The following is a 12,202-nucleotide window of genomic DNA, read 5'->3' as shown; positions in this document are numbered from 1 at the left end:
ATAAATGAAAGGCTGCCGGAAGCATTCCTTTATGGAACTTCCTTTATGCCAAATGTCCATCATTTAATTCAAACATGGTTTAGTAATGTAAGTAAGATTTCAAAAGGTGTAGCTGAACATCCCACTTGCCCATCTTGCTCCTCCAACTGCTCACTGCTTAGCCTGAGCTCGAGCACTGCTGCTGCAGGGAGGGCTTTAGCTTCTGACATAGCAAACAGGTTGACTAAGCTAATTTATAGCTTTGGTCTTTTCATTCCATCCCAAAGCGGCAAAAGGGAAGGCTTGTCTCTCTTGTGGGTCACCTTTAATAGCAATTGCTTCAGCCAGATTGATTTCAAAGTTAGGTGCTCTCGAAGCAGAAGCCACGCTGTATTTTTCAAGAGCACAAAGCAGCCCTAAGAGCAATCTGACCTTCATTCTTAATAATAAATTCACTGGGAGGAAAAAAACCCTCATCTTTGTTTTTCTGCTTGAAGCACTGTCAAAAGAAAAGCCAAAGCATGACATGCAGAGAAATGCAAGACATCTTCTGCAAAAAATTACAAACCTCTCGGAGATTTACTTTTCTTGGGTTTTTACTCCGACATTGGAAGAAAGTCTGACAGCTTGTCCACAAGAACATTACTTTGGAGCAAAGGCTAGTGTGAATTTAAAGTGAACCTATTCCAGACTAAACTGAAACCATCTCGGAGTGGTTTTCAATGTAGGGTGCAATCCTGCAGCAAATGCTGGGGAGAATTTATCAATAAATACCTAAATTCAGGCACTGCATTAGACTGGCACCTTTGCAAAACATCCCTCAAGGTATTCCAGGGGCTAAAACATTGCCTATTGCACCTTCCAAAGGAAAATGCCACACACCAGTGTTTTCTTCTACAGCATCCCCCAAACGATGTGATCTGTAGCCTCTAGTCAAGTCCAGGCGATGGTAAGCTGAAGAGCATAAGGAAGGAACATTATTTGAAGATACTGGGCACTTTACTGCTATTGACAAAACAATCGGCACATTTGTGTCCCAAAACCCTGTAGCTGTTCAGCTGCTATAGGCAGAGCCTGGAAATGGTGAACGTTAATTGTCTCTTGTATTAATTATCTTTGTATCATCTTGCCATGTTGCTGATACACTCGGTATTGAATAATGTATTCTAACTCAACGCTATCCATCCGCTTTATTCCTTTCATCTTCTGTCAGGCGTAGCTGGGAAGGCAGAACAGGAATGTTTATTCTAACAGGTTTAACCCTTAGGCTAGCAAGAATTAGGAGAGGCTTTTTTCAAGCTTGGCTTATCACCCATCTAGAGAACCTGAAGGTGTGGCTGCAGTCCGCCCAGCTCCTCTTCTGGTGAAGTTCCTCAAACCCATCTTCCTGCTTTCCAGCACACCTAAACCCAGCTATTATTCAGGCTTTTCTCCTTCACGATGGGCTTGATACACTGATAAAAGGAGCTGTATAGGGGCTCTGGGAGAGCAACACCCTAAATAAGCTGCAGGGATCCTTTCAGCCACCGGTTAGCTGTTCCTTCAGGCTTCTAGCAGCCTGTCTGCTGGGATAGATAGATACACTTTGTTAAGCAAGCTCAACTTTTTGCTGGAGCCAGTGCGATCTCTGAACACACAGCAGAAGGGATGAACACCACCCGTACACTTAGTTAAACCAGTTTCAAACTACAGAGCATACCTAGAAAGCAGGTGGCTGCAACTGCAGCTCTGTTCAGAACGAACTTCAGGTAAACCACCATGAAATCATTATAGCTTCATTTGGCACTGAAGGCGTAACTGCCATTTATTAACACTGAAGTTATCTCCAAACCAATCTTTTTTTTGTTTGTTTAGAAAAAGAAAAGCCTCCTTTTTTTGTTCTACATCAAGCATTTATGTGAAGGTTAAAGCTGCAGGAAATGCTTTTCATGTTGACAGTGATGCCAGTGCTACCCAGTTCCCTTCGTAGGGAATCACTGCAAAACGGTTGATTTCACCATTCATTATCCCTCAGCAAGCACCAACTTTGACAAATCACAGGGAGGTAGATTCAAGCAAACATGTCAGCAATAACTGACCTCAGATCAAGCAATCCCATAGCAGTCAAGTTGGTCATATGGGTGCTCAGAATGAGGCGGAATTTCAACCAAGAGGAGTAACAGCTGGAACTCACAGAGGATGACACAGAAAAAGGGTAAGTCCCTTCCAGCAACAACTCTGAACTCTTGATTTTGTAAGAATTAATCAACCTGTGATATTTCCCCTCTAGAAATAGTAGCTTCATTGTCTCAAAACAGCTTTCTGGAAGACACAAGACTTCAGTCCAATACACATGCAAGCTCAGTTGATTTAGACAGGTACCAACTGCTTATGAGAAAGCCACAGCCGTTCTGGAGAGGTCCAGTCTTCGGTGCACGTCCCAGCTACCATCCACCCCTGCAGCATAGCAATGGGGGGGGTCTCATCCCCACAAAGTAGAGTTTATAATGGTTGTATTACCTACCCTCTCCAGCCTTGAGAACACTGTTATCAATGTGCTAACCCCAACAGTAGAGGCAAACACCGTGCCTGGCTGCTGGGGAAGCGCTTGCTACTCATCTTTTAACATCAGCTGAATCCTCTAGATTACTTCTGTCAGCATCAAGCACCGAGAACAAAGGCACAACATTACAGGGATCTCATTAAGCACGTTTGTTCCAAGAACAAGAAATGCGTCTACTTTCCTCTGACGACCTGGGGAAACAAAAAACCCCTTCAGCACAGAAAATTTATTTGCAATTGGTTATGAGCATTTGAGCGGTTGATATGCAGTTTAAGGAGGAAAAACCCAAACTCTGTCCTAAGCTTTCTATCCCAAGACCTCATGGATAGCATTGTTCTTCTGCCTTGAACAGAAAGCAGGGATGTACACAGCTGCAAACACACACACAAAAAAGCCCCTTAGAATATTAAGTGAGCCATTTAACTAAGTATTTAAAACCTCTGCAATTATTAGTTTATTAGTATCATCCAGGATTCAGATGTTCAATATTTCTCCTGAAGTTATACATAAATGTAAATTGAAATAAGAATCTGAAAGTCAAAATTGTATAACAAAACAATACTCCATCACAAAAGCGTGTAAAATTACAAGAATGCTTTCTTTTTTTTTTTTTTTTTTGCCTTTTTTTGTTTTTTTTAAACACTGGCACTTAAGAGAACCATAATTTTGTAACCACAAAATTGCCAAATTGTCCCCCACACTGGTAAGCAGGTATATGTGAAAATAGTTACAGTTGCCAGCACTTGAAGTTTTACTAAATATGCAAAAAACCCCTTAGCTTTGGTTTTGGAAGAGAACTAGAGTTGACCAAATTAGACATTGTTGGTATACCATAAACATTTCACTTTTTAATGCAAAATTTAATAAAATGTACTTTTCCATACAGCTATATTTAACTTAAAAATGGGCAAACATCGAGAGTGCGGTATAAAACCTAACAGGAAAAATACATCTTATCTCATTTTCAATTTGAGACAATATACAGCTTTGTTTAAAGGGCTAAAACTAGAATTTCAAGAATACAAATATGAATTTACATAGATTTAACAAATAATAATGGTACCATTTATAGAAATCTTAGAAAGAAAATTCATTTCTCGTGGGCCATTTGCTACCAGGAGAGTTTCATGGTATAAAGCCCGTGGCCATCACCAGACCTGTCACCAAAAAATAATATGGTAGTTTCATGCTTTTAACTTTACACATTTTAGGTACGGTCATCGCTCGCAAGTGTCCAGAGATTTACAAATCCAACTTCCATTACATGGTAACGGAATCACACCTGTAAATGTCTCCACACCAGACGGGCATACGCTCTTCCTATGGGTCCTTCTAGGACAAAATTGAACATTCCCTCCCTCCCCGCCCTCCCTCGCCCCCCCAAGTATTCCATTCCTGTAAAATTGAACTCTATACTTCTCAACTCTCCAAGACTGGTAAACTCATGCAACTCACTAGAATATTACATTTCACAAAAATCTGAGCAAGTTTCAGGTTGTTGAGATTGAATTTTTTGTTGGTTTGTTTCCAGTTATGGAAGAATATTCGTTCATCATATGCCTACGTTATTTCTTTTCTTACCCTATCCCGATTATGCAGGGTATGCAGATCAAAGCTTTGTTTATCAGCTGGTTATATGAAAGATGAAAACTGTAATATTCCCGTGATCCCATACGGGCATTCAATAAAGCAAAAGATGAGTTCCCCTCAAAAAAAAAAAAAACAAAAACAAAGAGAAAAGAAAAAGGATGATTTTCCAAGGGCACCTATTGAAAGGACAACAATACTAATAAAAAAAAAATTGTATTTACTTAGAAGCATTCAGAATGTCAACAAAACAGCTGCAACTTTTCTTGTTTCTCCTTTTCGCAATTACAGAGTGGTATTCAGTTAACAGAACAACAATTATTTTTTATGATGCATCAGAGACAACTGAAGATGAGAAAGGAACTACATCCCCATGTAGAACTAATTTGTGCTGTGCACCAACAAGAACCTGCTTTAAAACTCCCATGCCAATTTACAACCCCCACACTGTACCAGGCAAGGTTAGTGGCCGTTGAAATACCACTAAGGACAGGGCTATCTAAAGACACATTCGGTAGTGTGTTAACTATACAAAAAAAGAGACACTGTACAGTTTAAAAACAAATCTTACACAGCCTTACATTTCAATTTTGTTTTGTTGTTTTTTTTCTTTAAAAGGAGTGAGTTGTGTACAGGGGGGTTAAATGCTTTATAGACAAGAAAGAAATTGCTCTAAAAGAGACTTATTCATCATCATCATCATCTTCATCCTCCTCCTCTTCCTCTTCTTCATCATCTTCATCCTCTTCGTCCTCATCCTCATCCTCCTCCTCCTCCTTCTTCTTCTTGCTCTTCTCAGCCTTGGCAACTACTTTTTTGCCTGCATCAACCTTCCCTTTGGCCCGGTATGCAGCAATATCCTTGGAGGAGAAAAGCAGGAAGAATCTCTCAAAGATGTAACCAGTCAAGTGCTCTGAGCAACTTCAAAATGAAGCTCCCCCCGCAAGGTATCTGCCCCTTCTCCACATCCACAGGGGTAGGAATGAGCACTGTAGCTGCAGTTACACAGGGGCTGAGGCTGAAGGCTGGAGAAAGGGGAACCCTCTAACACAGAAATGATACTGCCTCTGCTATTAGACTTCTGGGAACAGGTTGGAAAAGCTGCTGCCTCAGATTGTAAAAGCACAGCTGAGCCCACTGTCCCATAAGGAAATGAAGTAGGGAGACCTCTTAAGGTCCCTTTGTAGCCCTACCTTCTACAATGCCTAAGGAAAGGCACAGGAAAATCCTTGTCTGAGGCACAGGATTGTAATTAGCCATCAAGAACACCTTGGAACGACATGTCCTAATATTCGCAATGTTAGGCCTCAGTGAAGAGCAGTTACACAGAATTCTGCCTAACTGAAGTTTACAAAATAAAAGGTATAAGAACTTGATTAAAGGGTAGACAGTGCCACCTTCTGCATGCAATAAATTTATTCCAGTCATTTATAATGCACAAAACTCAGTTCCTGTTACAGGGAAGTCAAAACTGCACCTGGAAGGCCAGGTCAGAAAAGCAGTGAAGACTTTCCAACTTTGTGCCAAAGTAACAAAAACAATTAGGTAACAGAATCGATCTACAGGACTGAAACATATCAGCAACAGAGAAACGTCAACACATTTATGCAGATGGCCCAAACCTTCCAGTATTCCCCACCCAGCAAACATTGCACCACTAATCTCAGTTCCTGCAGACTCCATCAAAGCTCAGCATGGAATTTGTAGAAGATACAATATCCACCAAGTCAAGCAGTGAAACCCCATTTGTAATTCTAAGAAATACAGGCAGTACTAGTGGAGATCAATACATGGGAATAAAGATTAATAATTCTACCATTTAAAAAGTCTCTCGTGAGTTGCCTTGGCTGTACGTACAAACAATTACCATGCTGAAGAGTTTAAGCTGCACAGGAAGGACAATGTGGGAAAGCTTTGAGATCTGCAATTCCTCTCCAGCACATAATTAGGACTCAAAGGAGACACCTTGATCACTAAAATGCTGTAATTTTAAAGTGGTTTTGTTTGCCAGCAGGAGAAATACCAAAGGAAGGTCACAGCACACAAATGGCTATATATATGTGGTATACATTAGCCATAGGTGGCTGCTGATCCATTGTAAAGCATCATCTGGGGATGCTAACATGGATCTCCTCCTCCTTTAGTTTCCTTGTGGTGGGATGGGAATACGCCTCTGGAAATAAAATCACAAAGTGCTACCCTGTGTGTGCAAAGCAGTTCCACAGCTCCCATCATGACGGGGGGATTTAGCTTTAATAATCAAATAAGTTGTACGACATGCTGCTTCGTATGTTTATTAACTATGTTTAATTACTAGAAAGGAGCTGGACACAAACCAGGTACTGGAAAAAAAAACCGTCTAAAATTAGTATCTCCTTAGCGCTTTGACATTATCCCAAGAATAAATTTAAGAAAGCTGTGTATCGGTAATCTTCACATTCAGGGATGCTCATCAATCCCTCCAAAATTAGGGAGAATCAGTTGTGTTACTTAATACTAACAACTAAACTCAGATACTGCTGTGACCTGTGGTTTTAATAATGAGACAGACACCACGGCATCCGGTAAGCCATTACTAATGGTCTTGAACTACAGATGAATGCAAACAGCTGAACACAAGCGACTGCAACTTAGTGTTACGGTAACAAACCGCAGGCCTCCTTATTTTGAGGGCATTTTCCAATAAATACGATCACATTTATCATTGACAAATTATAATTTGCAGCATCAGAGTATATAAGAAGGGGAAAAAAAAGAAGTCTAAATTAAGGCTCGACCTCCCCAAAACATCTCCGTAAATGTCAATGTTACCTTTTCATACTTCTCCTTCAGTTTGGCAGCCTTTTTTTCATAAGGCTGTTTATCATCTGCAGCAGTGTTGTTCCACATCTCTCCCAGTTTCTTTGCAACGTCCCCAATGGACAGACCAGGATGTTCTCCTTTGATTTTTGGACGAAACTCAGAGCAAAACAAGAAAAATGCCGAACTAAAGATGAAAAAAAGAGAAAATATTATTTTAATTTTAGACTTAAAGTTTTGTGACCCTAGCTGCTTTTTCTTAAGAGTGTTTTGAAAAAGCACCTACAAGCGAGACAAACATTAATGACAATGGAAAGCATTAAAACTGAATAAACTACTTCGAAAACTTAGCGCATCCTTGTTTCTTAAGTAATGCTACACATCTGGTCTGATTTTCAGCAGGACCCCCAGAAGGGCAAATTTTTCCATCTGCTGACAACATCTCAAGAACGAGAACAAGTGAATGATGCCAGAGGAGAAAAATTCATGTCAGAACTATTAGAAGATGGAGAAGCTGCATTATTTGTTACAAAACTCAGTATTTTCAGATGACAGCATCAGCCCAAGTAAGAACATTCACTTCTACTGGAACTTCCCTGTTCCTTTCAGCATTAGCTCCACTTAATACATACACAGATGAAAAGTGTATTGCTACCAAGTACTGATGTTGAGTAGGAGGTGAATCCGAAGTCAGCTGTCGTGCTGTAATGACTGAAGTTTTAATTCTCCAAGCTGGTTTTGTCAAGATCATCCCTCTAACCTGTTCTGTGTAAAAGGCTGTAATTTTAAGTGAGCTGCCAATCAAAAACTTTGCTCAAGCAGGTGACGAGAGCAGGGCTCGAAATATTTCATTGCCATTTTACACTAGAATTTACGATCTTAACAGAAATTGAAAAAATCTAAACTACACGTTGTTGTTTTTTGTACCTACTTTCAGAGGCTGACTTTATTCCAGCTCTGATAACATATGAGCCTGGAAATAAAGACCTAGTATTTCTAACTAAAATTTCAACCCATCTTTATGCTACTGGTCAGGAAAATCAATGTCATCTTTTGTATTTCTGAAGCTCCTAAACCGGGATAATATGATCATCTTCTAGATACACTCCAGTATGATGGTCCTGAACTAGATAAGCTAAAACTAGAAATCTACTTACGGAGGCCTCTTCGGTGCATTTGGATCCTTGAACTTCTTTTTTGTTTCCCCCTTAGGTGGTACATAGTTTTTCATTTCTTTTTCATAACGAAGCTTGTCGGCCTTTGCCATATCTTCAAACTTCCCTTTCTCCTTAGAAGACATAGTCTGGAAGGCAATTACAATCATACAGTATGTCAAGTTGGAAAAGACCCATAACGATCACAATGGTACGTGTTAAGATTCAAAAGCATATCCAAGTCCATTCAAAAATATGAGTTGTGGGAGCTAAAGGTAAGGCAAGAACAGTGGACTGCTACCACTCATCTTGTAACTGCACTTTGTACTTATCTAAAACCTGAACTTTTAAAGAGATCATCATCAACAGTGTTGAGTAGTTTCACACATAGCAGTCACTTATGGTTTTGATTACAATAATCATCAGGGGATACCAACATGGATCCACAGTGGTTATTCCTACCTTCCACCGTTCTGAGCACTTTTTTGAGAACTCTGAAAAGTTCACTGAAGCATCTGGATGTTTCTTCTTGTGCTCCTCCCGGCAGGTTTGCACAAAGAAGGCATACGAAGACATTTTACCTCTCGGCTTCTTAGGATCGCCTTTGCCCATTTTGGACGATTTTCTGTAACAAAGTGAAAAAGACACCTTTAAAACCTGTACCTTCTACAAACCAAGGTGGGAAGAAAAACCCACAATGAAGGATCAGACCAAACACAACCTGTTGGAGCAGTATTCTGAAATCATACCACAGGAAGAAGTTTCTCTTACGGATAATTTACAGAAGATTTCTGCCACCGCTGCTTGAGGTGACCTAGACACAAGAAACTTGACATCTCAAAGGTCCTTCGAAACATGCAGGTCTGATCCCTTGCAAATAAAAATGCCCCTTCTAAGCAATCTGAAGGCAACTACTGCAGTGGAGACTGGAGTTCGTGGTGATCACTGCTAGTGTATCAATCGTATGCTTGAAAAGAATAAGTTATAATGAAAGGAAGGAAAAAGTACCAGACTACCCTGTCTCAGCTGGCCCTCTGGGTTACTGAACTCTCTCTTCCTACAGCCCGTGTTTCTACCCCCCCTCCCTTGAAGGCCTTGGATGCTCATTTACAAAATACGTGTATTATTTTTTTAAATGTTTTATGCCATAAATTATCACCCTCCTTTCATGTACACTGCAAAAGCCTATTCTCCTTTTGTATGTGTACCTAGAAATACAGGAATGAAACACCACACTCAGGCAAACATGTTATAACCAAGCCAGGGATGCTGGAAGTATGACATTTACATACGAATGGCAGAGCTGCTCCCCATAACGACTATCTGACTCGGTCACGGACTGAGAGGGAATGAAAAACACCTTCCTGGAACTTTCACACCCAAGTCAGACATTCAGAGTATTTCTTCATAGCGCCCTGGAAAAAGCCACTTGCACACTAAAAAACTCGGCTCTTCAGCAGGAATTGAAAGAAACGCTTAAGAAAAGCCAGAAACGAGTGGCACGCACCGCCTGCCCGTGTTGCCACAGAAGCAGTATTTCCTATCGGTCTGGCGGATAGACAGATTTCTGCTCTGTGACTAAACACGTCCGGTTTGAAGTTTCTATCAAGTAAACAAGAGGGCTGAAGAACCAGGAGCGGCTCCTGCGTGCCATGGAGATGTTTCCAGAGCCAACCGGCACCCCGGGCTTGCCTAGCGGCTGGGGGGCAGGCGGGAGGGCCGGGGGGACGGAGCAGGGGTGTTCCACAGGCTGTGGGAAGGAGTAAGCACCGCAACCCCGGCGCTGCGACAGTGAGTTGGCGTTTAAAAGCCTCCTTCCCGCCATTTTGGACGCTTCCCCTGCGAGGGGGGCTGAGAAAACTTCTCAAGTCCCTTAAAAGACCTGCTGGAGGGGGGGGGAGGAGGGCAACATGGAATAAAACAGAAGAATAAGGGAAAAAAAACGGAGTCTGGTTATGACGAAGGAGCTGTGGAAGTTTTATTCTGCGTGCACACGAGGGCCCGCAGCCCACGGGCAGCGAGCACATGTCCAGCACCGGCAGCCGGGGCTGCGGCTGCCCGCAGGCGGCGACCCCCGCTCCCGGCCACCGCTCGCAGCCCCGGGACAAAGCGCCCTCCCGGCCGCCGTCCCCGTGCCCCCGCGGCTGGGCGCGCCGCCCCAGGCCTGCCCCGCTCTCCGCCGCCATGAAGCCTGCCCGATGAGGCGAGGCCTGCGCCGCCGCAGCGGCGGCGGCGGCGGCCGCCATGGCGCAGGCTCCTGGCGGAGGAGGTCACCCGCCGCCGAGACTCCTTCCATTTTGTGCGCTGAGGAGACCGAGCAGCCCGCCCCCCCCTCCCCTCCCCCGCCACCACACCCCCCCGCGGCCCGGCCACGCCGCGGGACCCCCGCCGAGGGACCGCGGCGGGGAAGGGCGGCGACCCCCGTCCCGCGGGGGCGCGGCGGCGGCAGCGGCTGGGCGGTGCGGAATGGCCGCTGCTGGCGTCGCCCGCGCTCGCCGCCGCGCAGAGAACATGGCTCCTTCTTCCCTTCCCTTTGTGTGAGCGCGCCCGCTACCCTGGCGCACACGCTCAGCCATTGCAGCCGGGGGAGGGCGGGCGGGGGGGAGACGGGGAGAGGTGGGTGGGAGCGGGGAGCTGAGGGAGGCGAGGCCGGCGCGCTTCCAGCGCCTGCCCGAGCCCCGGCGGCGCGACCGGAGCCCCGGCGGGGGACCCCCGCTCGCTCCGCTCCCCGCGGAGCCGCGCAGCCCCTGGGCCGCGGGCCCCGCGCTCGGCGGAGCGGCGGCGGCTGCGAAAAAAAAGTTCCCCCGAACTGCGCCCCCGCCCGCCCGAGCGCCTCTCTGCTCCGCCGCCGCTCGCCTTGTTTTCTCGCTCGCGGCTCCCGTCAGCCATGTTACAGCCGGGCGGCCGAGGGGCCAGCGGCTCCCCGGCCCGCGCCCCGCTGCCCCCGCGCTCCCCGCTGGCCCGCCGGGGGCCGGCAGCGCGGCGTGGCCCGCCCGCAGCCCCCCGCCGCCTCGCCGCGCCTGTGCCCGCCAGCTGCCCCGCCGCCGCAGCGATGGCTACGGCGAGGTACCGTAAGCGGCTTACGGCGGGGCACGGCGCGGCCCGCGCCCCCCGCGGCGGGCGACCCCTGTTCGCGGCGGGTCCCCGCCCGCGCGGCTGCCTTCGCCCGTCTTCCTTTCCCCCTTCCCTCCCTCCCGCCGCCCCGCTTCCGAAGTCGCCCGCCGCCCGCGCCCCTGGCGCCCCCGCCCCGCCCCGGCCGGGGGGCTCTCCGCCCGGGCAGGGTCTCCCAGGCACAGCTCGGCTCGCCTTTGTGTGCCGGAGCCAGAGCCAGCGCTGCCCCGCTCTCCGCGGCCAGGCAGCGGCGGCGGCACGGCGGCCAGCGCCGGCTCACCGCCCGGCTGCGAGCGAGCGGGCGAGAGCGCCCGGCCGGCCCGGCGGCCCCCGGCGTGTACTCACCGGTGTCACAGTCGGCACGCAGCCCTAGCTCGGTCCCGAGCCCCAGAGACGCTACCCCGGCCGCCCGCCCGGCCCCAGCGCTGCCTGGGTCCCTGTGTAGCCCGGTGCACCGCAATGGCTGTGAGAGCGGGATCGATACGCAGCCTCCTCACACTCTCAACGCTGGTAACATTACTCTCAACACAGCCCCATCCCCATTGGCTGCCGCCAAGCCAGCCGCCGCGCCGATTGGCCGAGGCCCTTCCATTGTCCTGACCAGAGGGCTCCGCCGATTGGGCGCGGTGCGGGACACGTCACTGAGGATTGAAAGGGCGCGCAAATATAAAAGTGAGCTGAGGTGAGCCGGGCGGCGGCGGGAGCTGGAGTTCTGCGGTAGCGGCTTGGTGCCGCGCCGCCGGCCGGGAGCAGCGCTGCCCGGCGCGGGGCTCCCCGCTGCGCCACGGCTCCCTTCGCCCGGGGCAGCGGCCCGCGGCCTCGCGGGGGGTCCCGCCCCGCCGCGGAGGTAGCAGAGCACCGGCGCGGCGGGCGCTCCCCGTGCCTCCAGCTTCGCGCCGCCCCGTCTCACGGGCGCGGAAAAGGAGGCGCAGCCCGCGTCTCCCCGCGCCTCCCGCCCGGCCTTGCAGTCCCGCGGCGCGGGCCAGCACACGGGCTGCTGCGTGCGCTGCTCTGCCCGCTTGCACGGCGC

At 47.8% G+C, this 12,202-nt stretch overlaps 1 protein-coding gene across 1 annotated transcript; it reads right to left on the bottom strand.

The window, feature by feature from the left end:
* Positions 1-2,951: 2,951 nt before the first annotated feature.
* Positions 2,952-11,695, bottom strand: HMGB1 (high mobility group box 1). Its single transcript, XM_065678433.1, has 5 exons — positions 11,518-11,695; positions 8,524-8,686; positions 8,065-8,210; positions 6,920-7,094; positions 2,952-4,968 (listed from the first exon to the last, which is right to left on the bottom strand). Exons 2-5 carry the CDS (start codon positions 8,671-8,673, stop codon positions 4,792-4,794), a joined length of 648 nt encoding a protein of 215 aa, XP_065534505.1. The 5' UTR covers positions 8,674-8,686; positions 11,518-11,695; the 3' UTR covers positions 2,952-4,791.
* Positions 11,696-12,202: the final 507 nt, after the last annotated feature.

Source organism: Lathamus discolor, chromosome 4 (genome assembly GCF_037157495.1).
Source record: "Lathamus discolor isolate bLatDis1 chromosome 4, bLatDis1.hap1, whole genome shotgun sequence".
NCBI lineage: Eukaryota > Metazoa > Chordata > Aves > Psittaciformes > Psittacidae > Lathamus > Lathamus discolor.
Note: the sequence above shows the minus strand (reverse complement) of the source record. Positions and strands in the feature narration are given on the sequence as shown.

Bases quoted from the DNA above. Each gene is read 5' to 3' on its own strand.
- HMGB1 (XM_065678433.1), bottom strand. From the start codon at position 8,673: ATGGGCAAAGGCGATCCTAAGAAGCCGAGAGGTAAAATGTCTTCGTAT. The intron at 7,095-8,064 runs GTAAGTAGATTT...TTTCATCTTTAG, and splicing joins AATGCACCGAAGAGGCCTCC to TTCGGCATTTTTCTTGTTTT. The intron at 4,969-6,919 runs GTAACATTGACA...TTCTCCTCCAAG, and splicing joins TGAAGGAGAAGTATGAAAAG to GATATTGCTGCATACCGGGC.